This window comes from Bos javanicus, chromosome 3 (assembly GCF_032452875.1).
Source record: "Bos javanicus breed banteng chromosome 3, ARS-OSU_banteng_1.0, whole genome shotgun sequence".
Classification (NCBI taxonomy): Eukaryota; Metazoa; Chordata; class Mammalia; order Artiodactyla; family Bovidae; genus Bos; species Bos javanicus.
Genome location: NC_083870.1, coordinates 629,114 through 648,048, shown reverse-complemented (window position 1 = coordinate 648,048; position 18,935 = coordinate 629,114). Strand labels below are relative to the sequence as shown.

The following is an 18,935-nucleotide window of genomic DNA, read 5'->3' as shown; positions in this document are numbered from 1 at the left end:
AAATGGTTAAAGAGTATATACTTAGCTTTGTACCTTAATTTGATGAAGAATTACATAGTGGATCTCATAAATTTTTTGCCACACATTTAATTTTTAAATGAAACCTAAAAAGTTTGTAGCTAAGCCATTTTTGACACGTTTAATGAAAATATCAAAACAGTTCTTTGCAATACAAAGTTACAATTTTTTAAATAAAGATTTGCATTCTTATAATTCAGTTAAATAAATATGACCCAGGTTTTCACTTTTGAGCTGAGATCAAGCATGAGAAGGAAATGTCTTAGAAAATAAAATGTTAGCCTTAACAACTAACATAGGTATTTTAAAATCTCTTCTTATTAAATACAGCTAGTCTCAGTCTAAATATAACTGGGACTGTCTATAGCAGAGGCCAGCAGACTTTTTCCTAAAAAGCTAAAGAGGAAATATTTTAGGCTTTACTGGCCAGGAGGCAAAGTGGAGGCTATTATGTAAGCACTTACATAACCATATAAGATGTAACCATTTATAAAAACCACTGGTCTCTTGTGGTTCATTACAAAAATAGGCAGCTGGTCAGATTTGGCCCAAGAGCCGTAGTTTGCTGATCCCTGCTTTATAGCAGATCAGTCTTATAGAAAGAAACCAAGCTATAGTATATGGTAAAATTCCTCTGTTGACAGATAACCAATGTTCAAAACAAATCTGTGAATTACCACGTTAGATCTCCTTTAACTTTGTTTGTAGCAGGAACACAGAACGTTAAATGGAAACTAAATTGAAGAAAGAAATAATCAAACATATCTACTTTCTAATATGGTTTAAAAAAATAAAGTAGTATGTACATCTCTTAGGGATTTTATGTATTGGATTTAGAGACATAAACAGGTGCTCTTGGAATGAAAGAAAAGTGGTTTTGTGTTTAGCGGTTTATTGTTTAGATGGTCTTCATGTAAACTGTTTTCAGCACACCAAATCCAACTTCTAGTAAATGATAGGATGGCCTGACAGTTCATCCTCTTGACAAACCCAAGAGGTTTTTACTCTCTAAAAAGAGACAAGCATCTAAGTAAGCTTTCTGAAGTTCTCAAAGAGTCTTGAATAGATTTTTATAGACTCAGTTAAGATGCTCTAAAATTTTTTATATAAAGATTAAAGATACCACTTTCTAAAAATATGTTTCTTATTTGCATAGAAATTCAGTTCTATTTACCCATTTTGGACTATGGAACATGGCCTTCTTGAAAGCCAAAATTCTTTGCATACTGTAAATTTGCTGTCATCTATTGAATCATCATTATAATCACTTTTTCAGTATTTCTAGTGATTCAAGTTTATTTTTTATTAAAATTTCAAAGAAAAACATAATCATAGAGAAAGAACTGAACTCCTAGGGAGTTAAAAGCTCTGTTAATTCTTTACTTGCTTGTTATCCAGTCTTATGTTTAGGACAAATGAATCAGCTCAGGGCTTAATTATTTAGTTCCTAAAGAGCAGCTCAGCCCTGGGGAGCTAACGTAGGTGTTCCAGTGGATGGTATTGATAATATGACTCTGCAAGTTCCCTGCTTTCTGTAACAAGGTTAGGTTCTAATCTTTTTATAAGATAAAGGGATTAAGTACAATGTTTTCCTTCCAGTCTACCTTCAGTGAGCTACTTGTCTTTAATTTCCTCATATACATTTAGTTGAATGACATATTCTCACATAATACCCTGAGTCACAAAGGGTAACAAAAGTATTTTAGATTTATATGATTAATGATAAAAGTAGTGGCCTTCATGCTTTAAGTATTTGGTTCTTTGAAGTGAAGCCTTTGTGAGTGACTTTAGTTATTGTGTTCCCTTCACTAGATTTAATATCAGAGGAACAACAATAGGTGATAGAATAATGAGGTAATTCAGTATGCTCCTTCATTATTTTACTCTATGATGAATATGCTAGGTCTTCTTTTTTCCACAGCTAACCACTTTTCCTATTAACAGTTAATACTTCTTTGAACTTAACTGAACTCTAAGTGCTAAGCATTATAAATGGGTTGCTTTTCAGAAACTATATTTAGCTGCATGCACTGCATGGGAATAGAATGAAAAGAAATTTCTTGTGTGCAGATGTAATTGATGTTCACTTCAAGTGTGTCATATGATAAAGTAACTGTAATCTGAAATTGTTGTTTAGTGGCTCGGTTGTGTCCTAATCTTTTGTGATCCCATGGACTGACTGCCAGGCTGCCCTGTCCATGGGATTTCCCAGGTAAGAATACTGAAGTAGGTTGCCATTTCCTTCTCCAAGGGATCTTCCCAACCCAGGGATGAACCCACATTTCCTGCAGGCAGATTCTTTACTGCTGAGCCACCAGGGAATCCCATAATCTAAAATGATGCACTTTAAATATTAGCTAATACTGCTGTGTGATACTAAATTACTGGATTGCATTCTTCAACAAAATACTCAAAGCAAGTAGCTAATATTAGCTAATTTGTTGAAGAATGCAATTTGTGTTTTTTTAAAAACTCAGTTGGGGTAGCATTTAGCAGCTTTTTTGCTTGAAATCAGTAACAAAAAATGGACTTCAATCTAAGTCTCTTCATAGGTTTAAAATTCTGATTTTTTTTTTTTAAGAAAGGGACTTTCACTTGAATAACTTAGTAACTTAGTATCACACATCAAGGGATAACAAGCCCTCAAAGACTTCCGTAGTTTGAAGACTAACAGGGGGATACATTTTAACATGTAAGTTAAAGTTTCAGCTCCATTATTCATGTACCGAAAACCTGATATACTGACAAAATCAGTACTTATTCAATTCAGTTCAGTTCATTCACTCAGTCGTGTCCGACTCTTTGCGACCCCACGAATAGCAGCACGCCAGGCCTCCCTGTCCATCACCAACTCCTGGAGTTCACTCAGACTCACGTCCATCGAGTCAGTGATGCCATCCAGCCATCTCATCCTCTGTCGTCCCCTTCTCCTCTTGCCCCCAATCTCTCCCAGCATCAGAGTCTTTTCCAGTGAGTCAACTCTTCGCATGAGGTGGCCGAAGTACTGGAGTTTCAGCTTTAGCATCATTCCTTCCAAAGAAATCCCAGGACTGATCTCCTTTAGGATGGACTGGTTGGATCTCCTTGCAGTCCAAGGGACTCTCAAGAGTCTTCTCCAACACCACAGTTCAAAAGCATCAATTCTTCGGCGCTCAGCTTTCTTCACAGTCCAGCTCTCACATCCATACATGACCACTGGAAAAACCATAGCCTTGACTAGACGGACCTTTGTTGGCAAAGTAATGTCTCTGCTTTTGAATATGCTATCTAGGTTAGTCATAACTTTCCTTCCAAGGAGTAAGTGTCTTTTAATTTCATGGCTGCAATCACCATCTGTAGTGATTTTGGAGCCCCCCAAAATAAAGTCTGACACTCTTTCCCCATCTATTTGCCATGAAGTGAGGGGACCAGATGCCATGATCTTAGTTTTCTGAATGTTGAGCTTTAAGCCAACTTTTTCACTTCCCTGTTTCACTTTCATCAAGAGGCTTTTTAGTTCCTCTTCTCTTTCTGCCATAAGGGTGGTATCATCTGCATATCAGAGGTTATTGATATTTCTCCCGGCAATCTTGATTCCAGCTTGTACTTATTAGGTTGGTACAAAAGTAATTGTAGTTTCGAACCAAGAATTTTAAACATAACTAAGCTCAAACACATCTTTATTAATCAAAATGGTAACCATTACACCAAACACATTTTTGCCAACGAGAACTAAGTTTGTTCTTGTAGCATAAAAATTGTGCCTTGGAATTCGACAAACTCTGGTAAAGCATTTTCTGCCTCCTGCTGGTTGTGGAAGCACGTTGCCTACAAAAAATTGTTGAGATGCTTGAAGTTCATAGTTGTTTGGTGAGAGGTCAGGTGAATATGGCAGATGAGGCAAAACTTCGTAGCCCAATTTATTCAACTTTTGAAGCATTGGTTGTGCATCATGCAGTCAGGCGTTGTTGTGGAGAAGAATTGGACTCATTCTATTGACCAGTGCCGGCTGCAGGCATTGCAGTTTTCAGTGCATCTCATTGATTTGCTGAGCATACTTCTCAGATGTAATGATTTTCCAGGGATTCAGAAAGGTGTAGTGGATCAGACTGGCTGTAGACCATCAAACAGCGACTGAGACCTTTTTTTTGGTGCAAGTTTGGATTTGGGAAGTGCTTTGGAGCTGCTGCTTTGTCCAGCCACTCGGCTGGTTGTCGCAGGTTGTTGTTTAAAGTCTACTTTTCATCACATGTCACAGTCTAATCAAGAAATGGTTTGTCGTTGTTGCATAGAATAAGAGAAGACAACACTTTAAAAGGACGATTTTTAAGAAATTTTCAGTCACTTACCAAGGCAGCCACTTACCAAGCCTTGTCACCTTTCCAATTTGCTTCAAATGCCTAATGAGTGTAGAATGGTCAACACAGTTCTTCAGCAGCTTCTCACATAGTTTTTAAGAAGATCACTTTGATGATGCTCTCAATTAGTTGTCAGCTTTCGACGGCTGGCCACTGCAGTCCTTATCTTTGGGTTTCATCTCCTTTGCAAAACTTCTTGAACCACTGCCGCTTTGTACTTTGGTTAGCAGTTCCTGGGCCAGAAGTGTTATTGATGTGGCAGGTTATCTCCGCTGCTATATGACATATTTTGAACTCGAATAAAAAAATCGTTTGAATTTGCTTTTTGTCTAACATCATTTCCCTAGTCTAAAATAAATAAAAAATCAACAGCAAGTAATAAGTTATTAGGAAAAAAACATAAAGTGAGAGATGTTCATTAAAATGATGTGTAACATAACCCTACATAAGAATGTATTCCAATATCAAATGGCAAAGTTCAGTAGTGTAAAACCACAATTACTTTTGCACTAACCTAATAATTCTAGTGGCACACATATGTTATTTGTCACATGTTTCTAAAACATAAAACATAATATATAGCAACCCAATTAGAGTTCCTGGTGGGGAATACGGAGTTGATGGAATAAGCCAAAAATATTTTAAGTATATAGAAATCCTTGGTTAAGTCCTATTCTTATGAGGAGCCTCATGTAAACATCTCAAAATTATTTTTACTTTTGTATTAGTGTTTCTAGGTTTTAACATAAAATATATATGAATGTGCTGCTGCTGCTACTAAGTCGCTTCAGTTGTGTCCGACTCTGTGCGACCCCATAGACGGCAGCCCACCAGGCTCCCCCATTCCTGGGATTCTCCAGGCAAGAACACTGAAGTGGGTTGCCATTTCCTTCCCCAATGCATGAAAGTGAAAAGTGAAAGTGAAGTCGCTCAGTCCTGTCCGACTCTTAGCGACCCCATGGACTGTAGCCCACCAGGCTTCTCCATCCATGGGATTTTCCAGGCAAGAGTACTGGAGTGGGGTGCCATTGCCTTCTCCGTATATGAATGTAACTTTTTGCAAATTATTCTATTGGTAGTTACTACTTTCTAATTGTATAATAGTAGAATAGATTTGTTTCAGGCCTGTTTGGTTTTCTGATTTATACCTTGAATCCTAAGCACTCAGTCTGATTTTACAGGGAAGATTGCAACTTAAAAGTACCATGTCACTCTAAAAGCTAAAACGTTGGGTGGAGGGCACTCTGTGTTATGACTGTTGCCAAGAATTGCTTATACTCCCTACATCGGCCATATTCAGAGTATCTCCACATGCACCTTATGTCTCCATGTCTTTACTTACTCTGTGCCCCTCTAATTGAAATGACCTCCTATTACCATCATCATCATCATGGCCATTTCATCTTTCAACATGCATCTTAAGCTGCTTTTTTTGAAACTTTCCTTAGCATAATTCCAAGTAGGACTGAACATTTCTTCTGTATGCCTTTATATATATTATGCTACCTATAACACTTTATTGCATATGTGTATGTGTATGTTTCCCTGTGTAAGATGTAAGTTCATTTTAAGGCCAGCATGCTACATGCATGCATACATAAATAAAAGTTGGCAAAGAAGATTATCTTTTTATCTAAATTCTAGCTACCGAATTTCTATTCATATTTCCTTAGATGATCTGGCTTATTGATTTTCTTCTTCTGCTTCCTAAAATTTGAAATAAATGAAAATCTGTAAGTTACTTTTTTAGGGGTCTGACAGCATTCCCACGCATTTGATTACTTGCTAGAAAGAACTGAGGGTAACTTTTAATCATGGCTATAGTTTATTATGAAGAGGGAAAAACACATCAGATAGAATCTAGAAGAATCCAGGCACAAGCTTCCAATGCTCTCCCACCCAGGATGGTCCATACAACGTGCTCCTTTTTCCAGCAGTAAAAGGCATCTGACGCTAGTGTAATGTTTCTGCCCAGAGAAGCCTGCTTAAGACTCAAAATCCACCAGTTTTATTGGAGGCAAGTCATATAGGCACCCTCTGCACCAAACCACAACCACCTGAGTTCCAGATCCTGAAGGAAAGTAGACGTTCACGATAAATCGTATTATTTGTACAGACCATCTTGGCAACCAGGTATGTCAGGGTTCATTGTCCCAGGCAGGCAGGACAATGGAGGAAACATTATAAAGTCAAGTTCCCAGGCACCAGCCAAGGCCCAGTCTTGGAAACAGACCCTTCTAAAGATAGCAGCATTGGGCCTGCTATACTTTACTTTTATTTACTAACGCACTTTGAGGCAAAGAATTGAAACTTCCCCCCAACCCCCCTCCACACACATACCACAGACACAAGAGGAGTAGAAACAGCAAGATGCTCTCCAGCAACTCATCCATGTCTCTCATATCTGATACTTGTAAAAGATAGTGACTGAAATTCCAATCCAGAGACCTTTCTTATTGGTAACAATAAATCTATAAACAAGGGCTTTAAAGCACTTAAAAGTATCATTTTAAAAAAACACAAGTAGCATCTTTTCTAAATTTTTATTCATAGATTCATATGGCCATCAAACTTTTTTTTAGTTGATAATTTAAAGCTAAATTTGAGCTTAATTCTGAAAAATCCAAGACTCTAAATTTGGAGGTTCAAGCCAGTGAGGTTTTCTCTCTGAAAACCATTAAGTAAATACGAGAAAAGTGTGTACATAGTAGATTTCATAGACTGGTATTTAGAGTTACAGTGAGGCATAAATAAGTGAAATTTAACTTATTTTTTTGTTATAATATCATTTGCCTAGAAAAGTTTCCTTGGCATATACCATAACAACTTTGGATCTCATGCCAAAGTTTTATCGGTTCGGTTCAGTTCAGTCGCTCAGCCATGTCTGACTCTTTGCCACCCCACGAATCGCAGCACGCCAGGCCTCCCTGTCCATCACCAACTCCCGGAGTTCACTCAGACTCACGTCCATCGAGTCAGTGATGCCATCCATCCATCTCATCCTCTGTCGTCCCCTTCTCCTCCTGCCCCCAATCCCTCCCAGCATCAGCGTCTTTTCCAATGAGTCCACTCTTCTCATGAGGTGGCCAAAGTACTGGAGTTTCAGCTTTAGCATCATTCCCTCCAAAGAAATCCCAGGGCTGATCTCCTTCAGAATGGACTGGTTGGATCTCCAGCTGCTCTGAAAATAGAGACATAAACGTAGTGTTTGTTACATAAACTCTCCTGTTGCAGAGGACAGCATAGGAGATGGGGACTGAGAATAGCATCCGTGTGTTTGTAGAAACCTAATATTTTGATCTTTGAATGGGGAACTCAGTCTCAAGGTTTGTAAATAAATGCATACTCAATTTATTTTAAGATGGAAGAATTTAGTTATAAATCAGGAAGATGGAGGTTACTGTTGCCTTAAGCGTTCTGAGTTTGGAAAATCCTACATTGTCTATACCTCTCTCTGAAACTTATAAACCACATTAGTATAATAAACCCTGTAAGAAAACCTGCAAAAAGGAAACCTTTTTAGCTGTTCTTAATTCATTTTTTATACATTTATTTGAACACAAACCTGTTATGTGGAAAGCCTCCAAAAATCCCACAACTTGGAAAATGCTTTTCAGATCATTCCAATTTACAGCCTACAGTTCACTTGCTCAGTTGTGTCCGACTCTTTGCCAACCCCATGGACTGCAGCATGCGAGCCTTACCTGTCCATCACCAACTCCTGGAGCTTACTCAAACTCATGACCATTGAGTTGGTGAAGCCATCCAACCATCTTATCCTCTGTCATCCCCTTATCCTCCTGCCTTCAGTCTTTTCCACCATCAGGGTCTTTTCCAATGAGTCAGTTCTTTGCTTCAGGTGACCAAAGCGTTGGAGTTTGAGCTTCAGCATCAGTCCTTCCAATGAATATTCAGGGCTGATCTCCTTCAGAATGGACTGGTTGGATCTCCTTGCAGTCCAAGGGACTCTCAATAGTCTTCTCCAAGACCACAGTTCAAAAGCATCAGTTCCTCAGTGCTCAGCTTTCTTCATAGTCCACCTCTCATATCTATACATGACCACTGGAAAAACCATAGCCTTGACTGGATGGACCTTTGTTGGCAAAGTAATGTCTCTCCTTTTCAATATGCTATCTAGGTTGGACATAACTTTCCTTCCAAGGAGTAAGCGTCTTTTAATTTCATGGCTGCAGTCACCATCTGCAGTGATTTTGGAGCCCCAAGAAAATAAAGTCTGGCACTGTTTCCACTGTTTCCCCATCTATTTCCCATGAAGTGATGGGACCAGAGGCCATGATCTTCATTTTCTGAATGTTGAGCTTTAAGCCAACTTTTTCACTCTCCTCTTTCACTTTCATCACGAGGCTTTTTATTTATTTATCAAATTGGAAGTGGTCAAACGAGATGGCAAGAGTGAATGTCGACATTCTAGGAATCAGCGAAATGAAATGGACTAGAATGGGTGAATTTAACTCAGATGACCATTATATCTACTACTGCGGGCAGGAATCCCTCAGAAAAAATGTAGTGGCCGTATGGTCAACAAGAGAGTCCGAAATGCAGTACTTGGATGCAATCTCAAAAACGACAGAATGATCTCTGTTCGTTTCCAAGGCAAACCATTCAATATCACAGTAATCCAAGTCTGCCCCAACCAGTAACACTGAAGAAGCTGAAATTGAACGGTTCTATGAAGACCTACAAGACCTCTTAGAACTAACACCCAAAAAATGTGTCCTTTTCATTATAGGGGACTGGAATGCAAAAGTAGGAAGTCAAGAAACACCTGGAGTAACAGGCAAATTTGGCCTTGGAATACGGAATGAAGCAGGGCAAAGACTAATAGATTTTTGCCAAGAAAATGCAGTGGTCATAACAAACACCCTCTTCCAACAACACAAGAGAAGACTCTATACATGGACATCACCAGGTGGTCAACACTGAAATCAGACTGATTATATTCTTTGCAGCCAAAGATGGAGAAGCTCTATACATTCAGCAAAAACAAGACCAGGAGCTGACTGTGGCTCAGACCATGAACTCCTTATTGCCAAATTCAGACTTAAATTGAAGAAAGTAGGGAAAACCACTAGACCATTCAGGTATGACCTAAATCAAATCCTTTATGATTATACAGTGGAAGTGAGAAATATATTTAAGGGCCTAGATCTGATAGATAGAGTGCCTGATGAACTATGGAAGGAGGATCGTGGCATTGTATAGATGACAGGGATCAAGACCATTCCCATGGAAAAGAAATGCAGAAAAGCAAAATGGCTGCATGGGGAGGCCTTACAGATAGCTGTGAAAAGAGGAGAAGCAAAAAGCAAAGGAGAAAAGGAAAGATATAAACATCTGAATGCAGAGTTCCAAAGAATAGCAAGAAGAGATAAGAAAGCCTTCTTCAGCAATCAATGCAAAGAAATAGAGGAAAACAACAGAATGGGAAAGACTAGGGATCTCGTCAAGAAAATTAGAGATACCAAAGGAACATTTCATGCAAAGATGAGCTCGATAAAGGACAGAAATGGTATGGACCTAACAGAAGCAAAAGATATTAAGAAGAGATGGCAAAATACACAGAAGAACTGTACAAAAAAGATCTTCACGACCCAGATAATCACCATGGTGTGATCACTGACCTAGAGCTAGACATCCTGGAATGTGAAGTCAAGTGGGCCTTAGAAAGCATCACTACGAACAAAGCTAGTGGAGGTGATGGAATTCCAGTTGAGCTCTTCCAAATCCTGAAAGCTGATGCTGTGAAAGTGCTGCACTCAATATGCCAGCAAATTTGGAAAACTCAGCAGTGGCCACAGGACTGGCAAAGGTCAGTTTTCATTCCAATCCCAAAGAAAGGCAATGCCAAAGAATGCTCAAACTACCGCACAATTGCACTCATCTCACCTGCTAGTAAAGTAATGCTCAAAATTCTCCAAGCCAGGCTTCAGCAATATGTGAACCGTGAACTTCCTGATGTTCAAGCTGATTTTAGAAAAGGCAGAGGAACCAGAGATCAAATTGCCAACATCCACTGGATCATGGAAAAAGCAAGAGAGTTCCAGAAAAACATCTATTTCTGCTTTATTGACTATGCCAAAGCCTTTGACTGTGGGGATCACAATCAACTGTGGAAAATTCTGAAAGATAGGAATACCAGACCACCTGATCTGCCTCTTGAGAAATTTGTATGCAGGTCAGGAAGCAACAGTTGGAATTGGACATGGAACAGCAGACTGGTTCCAAATAGGAAAAGGAGTTTGTCAAGGCTGTATATTGTCACCCTGTTTATTTAACTTATATGCAGAGTACATCATGAGAAACGCTGGACTGGAAGAAGCACAAGCTGGAATCAAGATTGCTGGGAGAAATATCAATAACCTCAGATATGCAGATGACACCACCCTTATGGCAGAAAGTGAAGAGGAACTCAAGAGCCTCTTGATGAAAGTGAAAGTGGAGAGTGAAAAAGTTGGCTTAAAGCTCAACATTCAGAAAACGAAGATCATGGCATCCGGTCCCACCACTTCATGGGAAATAGATGGGGAAACAGTGGAAACAGTGTCAGACTTTATTTTTCTGGGCTCCAAAATCACTGCAGATGGTGACTGCAGCCATAAATTTAAAAGACGCTTACTCCTTGGATGGAAAGTTATGACCAACCTAGATAGCGTATTCAAAAGCAAAGACATTACTTTGCCAACAAAGATTCGTCTAGTCAAGGCTATGGTTTTTCCTGTGGTCATGTATGGATGTGAGAGTTGGACTGTGAAGAAGGCTGAGCGCCGAAGAATTGATGCTTTTGAACTGTGGTATTGGAGAAGACTCTTGAGAGTCCCTTGGACTGTAAGAAGATCCAACCAGTCCATTCTGAAGGAGATCAGCCCTGGGATTTCTTTGGAAGGAATGATGCTAAGGCTAGAACTCCAGTACTTTGGCCACCTCATGAGAAGAGTTGACTCATTGGAAAAGACTGTGATGCTGGGAGGGATTGGGGGCAGGAGGAGAAGGGGACGACAGAGGATGAGATGGCTGGATGGCATCACTAACTCGATGGACAAGAGTCTCAGTGAACTCAGTGAGTTGGTGATGGACAGGGAGGCTTGGCATGCTGCGATTCATGGGGTCGCAAAGAGTCGGACACGACTGAGTGACTGATCTGATCTGATTATTATTATTTTTTACTTTACCATATTGTATTGGTTTTGCCATACATCAACATGCATGCACCACGGGTGTACATGTGTTCCCCATCCTGAACCCCCTCCCATCTCCCTCCCCATACCATCCCTCTGGGTCATCCCAGTGTACCAGCCCCAAGCTTCCCGTATCCTGTATTGAACCTGGACTGGCGATTCATTTCTTATATGATATTATACATGTTTTAATACCATTCTCCCAAATCATCCCCCGCCCACTGCCACAGAGTCCAAAAGACTGTTCTATACATCTGTGTCTTTTGCTGTCTCGCATACAGGGTTGTCGTTACCATCTTTCTAAATTCCATATATATGCGTTAGTATACTGTATTGGTGTTTTTCTTTCTGGCTTACTTCACTCTGTATAATAGGCTCCAGTTTCATCCACCTCATTAGAACTGATTTAAATGTATTTTTAATGGCTGAGTAATAATCCATTGTGTATATGTACCACAGCTTTCTTTATCCATTCATCTGCTGATGGACATCTAGGTTGCTTCCACGTCCTGGCTATTATAAACAGTGCTGCGATGAACTTTGGGGTACATGTGTCTCTTTCAGTTCTGGTTTCCTTGGTATGTATGCCCAGCAATGGGATTCCTGGGTTGTATGGCAGTTCTATTTCCAGTTTTTTAAGGAATCTCCACACTGTTATCCATAGTGGTTGTACTAGTTTGCATTCCCATGTAAGAGTGTTCCCTTTTCTCCATACCCTCTCCAGCATTTATTGCTTGTAGACTTTTGGATTGCAGCCATTCTGACTGGTGTGAAACGGTACTTCATTGTGGTTTTGATTTGCATTTCTCTGATAATGAGTGATCTTGAGCATCTTTTCATGTGTTTGTTAGCCATCTCTATGTCTTCTTTGGAGAAATGTCTATTTATTTCTTTGGCCCATTTTTTGATTGGGTCGTTTATTTTTCTGGAATTGAGCTGCAGGAGTTGCTTGTATATTTTTGAGATTAGTTGTTTGTCAGTTGCTTCATTTGCTATTATTTTCTCCCATTCTGAAGGCTGTCTTTTCACCTTGCTTATAGTTTCTTTAGTTGTGCAGAAGCTTTTAGTTTTAATTAGATCCCATTTGTTTATTTTTCCTTTTATTTCCAATATTCTGGGAGGTGGGTCATAGAGGATCCTGCTGTGATGTATGTCAGAGAGTGTTTTGCCTATGTTCTCCTCTAGGAGTTTTATAGTTTCTGGTCTTATGTTTAGATCTTTAATCCATTTTGAGTTTATTTTTGTGTATGGTGTTAGAAAGTGTTCTAGTTTCATTCTTTTACAAGTGGTTGACCAGTTTTCCCAGCACCACTTGTTAAAAGAGATTGTCTTTTCTCCACTGTATATTCTTGCTTCCTTTGTCAAAGATAAGGTGTCCATAGGTGCGTGGGTTTATCTCTGGGCTTTCAATTTTGTTTCATTGATCTATATTTCTGTCTTTGTGCCAGTACCATACTGTCTTGATGACTGTGGCTTTGTAGTAGAGCCTGAAAGGAGGCTTTTTAGTTCCTCTTCACTTTCTGCTATAAGCGTGGTGTCATCTGCATATCTGAGGTTATTGATATTTCTCCCGGCAGTCTTGAGATCAGCTTGTGCTTCTTCCAGCTCAGCGTTTCTCTTGATGTACTCTGCATATAAGTTAAATAAGCAGGGTGACAATATACAGCCTTGACGTACTCCTTTTCCTATTTGGAACCCGTCTGTTCCATGTCATGTTCTAACTGTTGCTTCCTGACCTGCATATAGGTTTCTTAAGAGGCAGGTCAGGTGGTCTGGTATTCCCATCTCTTTCAGAATTTCCCCAGTTTATTGTGATCCCCACAGTCAAAGGCTTTGGCATAGTCAATAAAGCAGAAATAGATGTTTTTCTGGAACTCTCTTGCTTTTTTGATGATCCAGCGGATGTTGGCAATTTGATCTGTGGTTCCTCTGCCTTTTCTAAAACCAGCTTGAACATAAGGAAGTTCATGGTTCACATATTGCTGAAGCCTGGCTTGGAGAATTTTGAGCATTACTTTACTAGCATGTGAGATGAGTGCAATTGTGCGGTAGTTTGAGCATTCTTTGGCATTGCCTTTCTTTGGGATTGGAATGAAAACTGACCTTTTCCAGTCCTGTGGCCACTGCTGAGTTTTCCAAATTTGCTGGCATATTGAGTGCAGCACTTTCACAGCATCATCTTTCAGGATTGGAAATAGCTCAACTGGAATTCTATCAGCTCCACTAGCTTTGTTCGTAGTGATGCTTTCTAAGGCCCGCTTGACTTCACATTCCAGGATGTCTGGCTCTAGATGAGTGATCACACCATCGTGATTATCTTGGTCGTGAAGCCTTTTTTGTACAGTTCTTCTGTGTATTCTTGCCACCTCTTCTTAATATCTTCTGCTTCTGTTAAGTCCATACCTGTCCTTTATTGAGCCCATCTTTGCATGAAATGTTCCTTTGGTATCTCTAATTTTCTTGAAGAGATCTCTAGTCTTTCCCATTCTGTTGTTTTCCTCTATTTCTTTGTATTGATCATTGAGGAAGGCTTTTTTATCTCTTCTTGCTATTCTTATAACTCTGCATTCAGATGCTTATATCTTTCCTTTTCTCCTTTGCTTTTCGCATCTCTTCTTTTCACAGCTATTTGTAAGGCCTCCTCTGACAGCCATTTTGCTTTTTTACATTTTAACTTTGTTAGTTGTATACATTTAGCATTCAGCTTTTTTTACATTAACATTTAATTTGCAGTCAGAGAACATGGTTGATTTAGACCTATATTTTGAAATTTGTAGAAACTGGCATTGTGGCCTGTTCTGTGATAAATTTGTAAATGTTTCATGTGTGCTTGAAAAGCATGTGACTTTAATTTTTAATGTAGAATTTTATATGTGACCATGATATTGTGTTGTTCAGTTGCTATGCCGTGTTCAGCTCTTTGCAACCCATGTACTGCAGCATGCAAAGCTTCCCTGTCCTTCACTGTCTCCTGGAGTTTGCTCAAAATTGTGTTCATTGAATCCCACTATCTCATCCTCTTTCGTCCCCTTCTCCTCCTGCCTTCAATCTTTCCCAGCATCAAGGTCTTTTCTAATGAGTCAAGTCTTCGCATCAGGTGGTCAAATATTGGATCTTCAGCTTCAAAATTAGTCCTTCCAGTGAATATTCAGGGTTGATTGGTTGGATCCCTTTGCTGTCCTAGGAGCTTCAAGAGTCTTCTTCAGTACCACAGTTAGAAAGCATTAATTTCTTCGGCCCTCAGCTTTCTTTATAGTCCAACTTTCATGTCTGTACATGACTGCTGGAAAAACCATCTTTGACTATCTGGATCTTTGTTGGCAAGTGATGTCTCTGCTTTTTAATATGCTGTCTAGGTTTATCATATCTTTTCTTCCAAGGAGCAAGCGTCTTTTAATTTCATGGCTGCAGTCACTATCCACAATGATTTTGGAGCCCAAGAAAATGAAATCTTGTCACTGTTTCCACATTCCCCCCGTCTATTCGCCATGAAGTCATGGGACTGAATGCCATGAACTTCGTATTTTGAATGTTGAGTTTTAAGCCAGCTTTTTTCACTTTCCTTTTTTTTTTTTTTCACTTTCCTTCATCAAGAGGTTCTTCAGTTCCTCTTCACTTTCTGCCATTATAGTGTTATCATCTGCATTATCTGAGGTTGTTGATATTTCTCCCAGTGATCTTGATTCTAGCTTTGAGTCATCCAGTGCAGCGTTTTGCATGATGTACTCCGCACATAATTTGGATAAGCAGGGTGACTGTATGCAGCATTGACATACTCCTTTCCCAATTTTGAACCAGTTCCATGTCCAGTTCTAACTGTTGTTTCTTGTTCTGCATACAGGTTTCTCAGGAGACAGGTAAAGGTGATCTGGTATTCCCATCTCCTTCAGAATTTTCCACCGTTTGTTTTGATCCACACAGTTAAAGGTTTTAGCATAGTCAATGAAATAGATTGTGTTTTGGAATTCCCTTGTTTTTACTATGATCCAGCAGATTTTGGCAATTTGGTCTCTGGTTCCTCTGTGTTTTCTAAATCCAGCTTGTACATCTGCAAGTTCTTGGTTCATGTACTGCTGAAGCCTAGCCTGAAGGATTTTGATCATAATTTTGCTAGCATGTGAAATGAGTGAAATTGTATGGTTATTTGAACATTGTTTGGCATTGCCTTTTTTTGAGACTGAAATGAAAACACTTTTTCCAGACCTGTGGCCATTTCTGACTTAAGGCTCACCATTAGATTAAGACTGTTAGTTGTGCTGTTCAAATTATCTCTATTGTTTGGTGCTTGACTTATAAAATAGTGAGACAGATGTATTGAAGTCATTATGTCCTTATAGTTCTATCATTTTCTTTTTTTTTCTTTTAATTTTATTTTATTTTTAAACTTTACAATATTGTATTAGTTTTTCCAAATATCGAAATGAATCCGCCACAGGTATACCTGTGTTCCCCATCCTGAACCGTCCTCCCTCCTCCCTCCCCATACCCTCCATCTGGGTCGTCCCAGCGCACCAGCCCCAAGCATACAGCATCGTGCATCGAACCTGGACTGGCGACTCGTTTCATACAGGATATTATACATGTTTCAATGCCATTCTCCCAAATCTCCCCACCCTCTCCCTCTCCCACAGAGTTGGGTATATATATATTAAATTATTATTTCTTTCTGGTAAAGTGAACTTATTATATATGTAGTAATCTTTTCTACCTTGACATTACTTTTTATAGTAGTCTGTTTTATCTGATATTAATGTAGCTATGCCATTTTTCATTTGATAACTGTTTGCACAGTATCCTTTTGCCTGAAATCCTTTCCTTGTTCTCATACTTTAGGTATGTCTGAAACAGTTTCTTTTTCTCTCCGTTGGTCAGTTTAGTCTCTTTAATTTATTATTATCATGGCTATTTTTGGATTTGTTTTCCAACTTTTTTTGGGAGCAGGGGGGCTTCCCTGATAGCTCAGTTGGTAAAGAATCTGCCTGCAATCCGGGAGACCCTGGTTCGATTCCTGGTTTGGGAAGATCCCCTGGAGAAGGAATGGGCTACCATTCCAGTATTCTGGCCTGGAGAATTCCATGGACTGTATAAGTCCATGGGGTTGCAAAGAGTCAGACATGACTGAGAACCTTTACCTTTCACTTTTCACTTTCCAACTTTTTACTTCTAATTTTCCTGTTATACCATTTTTTTTTAACTTTCCTGTCATTTTTAGGACTAAGATTTTGATCCTTTTTTTTTTTTTTCTTTTCCATTTTTTTGGTCCACTGGGTTGGAAGATATGTAGCACATCTGTATGATACATGCATGTGTTTTATATGTGGTGCACACGTGTTATGTATGATGTGTGTGACGTATGTGTGATGTGTATATATATGTATGCCACGCAGCATGTGGGATATTAGCTCCCTGACCAGGGACTGAACCCAGGCTCTTGACAGTGAAAACGCAGAGTCCTAACCACTAGACTGCCAGGGAATTTCCTTCAATGTTTTCATTCTAAGTTTATTCATTTCTTTAGAACTGTTTGCCGTGTTGGACATTATCTGATTATATATACAAGCGTAGCATTTACTGTCACTTTTTATCTTCTAACTTGAAATTTGTGCACTTTAAGCTTTTTTTCTGTTTTACATCATTTCCTACAGTGGTAGGTACCCTGATCTTTGACCTAAATTGTAACAGTACAAGCTACATTTCTTGAGATCTAGATTTCACAATTATTCTTTATCAGGATGGGTAAGCCAAACAAACATTAAGCAGTAAATTAGACCATATTGTAGAGCAAACTTTTTTTAAGTTCACTTTGGTTGTTTTTGGTTGTGCTCAGTCTTTGTTGCTATGTGAGGACTTTCTTTGCTTGCTGCAAGCAGGGGCTGCCCTTTGTCCCAGCCTGCAGGCTTCTTCATTATGGGGACTTCTCTCGTTATGGAGCACAGGGTCTGGATGCACAGGCTTCGGTACTTGCAACTCATGGGCTCAGGGGTTGTGTGGTGTGTGGCTCTAGGGCAAGTGGGCTTTAGTAGTTGCAGCACGTAGGCTCAGTAGTCATGGCTTGCACGCTCTAGAGTGCCAGATCAGAAGTTGTGGTGCAGGGGCTTAGTTGCTCGGCTAGCATGTGGAATCCTTCCAGACCGGGAATTGTACCCATGTTCCCTGCATTGGCAGGCTGATTCCTATCCACTGTGCTACCAGGGAAGTCCCTAGAGCAAACTTTTAAGTGAAATGAACACTTATGATTTGGTACCATCTTCACTAATTCTTAATTATTATCATCCCATTACTCATTCAGCTTTAATTTTGGCCATACTGCTTTTTAAAAATGATTTGAGCTTCTGATTCTTGCTGTGTTGTATAGTTTCTTTTTCCATTTATAGCTCCTAAGGCCTCTGCTTTATCAGCAAGGTTATTTCTGTTCCTTCTGCTACCTGATACTCTACTTATTCCTTTTTTTTTTTTTTTTTTAGTTTATTTTATTGAAGTATAGTTGATTTACAATGTTGCATTAGTTTCTAGATACTCTACTTTCTTAGCAAGAGATTTTTCTTTTCGGTTTCTTGCTATTCACGTATTTTTAACTGATTAAGAGTCCTTTTTTCTTCTACTTTAGAAAAAAGAGAATTGCAGTCATATTAATTGTTTCATTTGAGAGCATTTGAACTCTCAACCCTTCCCATTTATCATTTGCCAATCAGAAAGAGATAATCAGAGTAAACTGAACATGTCAGCTTTCTCTGTGGAAGTTTCTAATTATGTCTAGCTTAAATTTTTGGATCCCCCCCTTTTTTTTAATATGTGTAACATAGGATAAAATTTTTAAAACACTTTCTAAATAGCCTATAGAATTTTATAAAATATCATTTTATGAAAAAGAAAACTTTATGTTATAAGACTACATAATTGTTATAGAATTGTTTTAGAAAGTGCTATTAACAGTTTAGTGTCTGTTTTTCTAGATTCTTTCTATGTATATATAAGTTTTTCCTCTATGAATTATTTTGTAACCTATATTATAGATCCTTTAAGGTAATACTGATATTTTCCATATTCTTGCTTATGGATCTTATCATTTTTAATGACATAAGTATTATTTAATGACATAAGTATTCCAGTGTACAGATGTGCCATAATTTATTTAACCTATCCTTTCTGTGTATAAAACACTTAGATTATTGCAGTGTTTCTCAAACTGCTGTGGTGAATATATATGTGTATGTGTATATATATATTGTGAAAAAACATGGATATTTGCATATGTCTTTTATAGCATGCATTTATTAAAAGATAAGATCGCTACATCAAAACAAATACATATTTTAGGTTTTAATGGATATTATTTAATTTCTCCTCAAAAATATATTGTACTGGAACAGTAATATACTGCCAG

At 38.7% G+C, this 18,935-nt stretch overlaps 1 protein-coding gene across 8 annotated transcripts in view; it reads left to right on the top strand.

The window, feature by feature from the left end:
• Positions 1–18,935, top strand: part of DCAF6 (DDB1 and CUL4 associated factor 6) — a 181,503-nt gene that overhangs the window by 138,355 nt on the left and 24,213 nt on the right. For 4 of the 8 annotated variants that reach the window (XM_061399352.1, XM_061399345.1, XM_061399367.1 and 1 more), the window contains one exon: positions 1,831–1,872. The exons of the other annotated variants lie outside the window; for them this stretch is intronic. In XM_061399352.1, the coding sequence (XP_061255336.1) occupies positions 1,831–1,872 (42 nt within the window). The remainder of the gene's footprint in view (positions 1–1,830; positions 1,873–18,935) is intronic. 8 annotated transcript variants of the gene reach the window in all.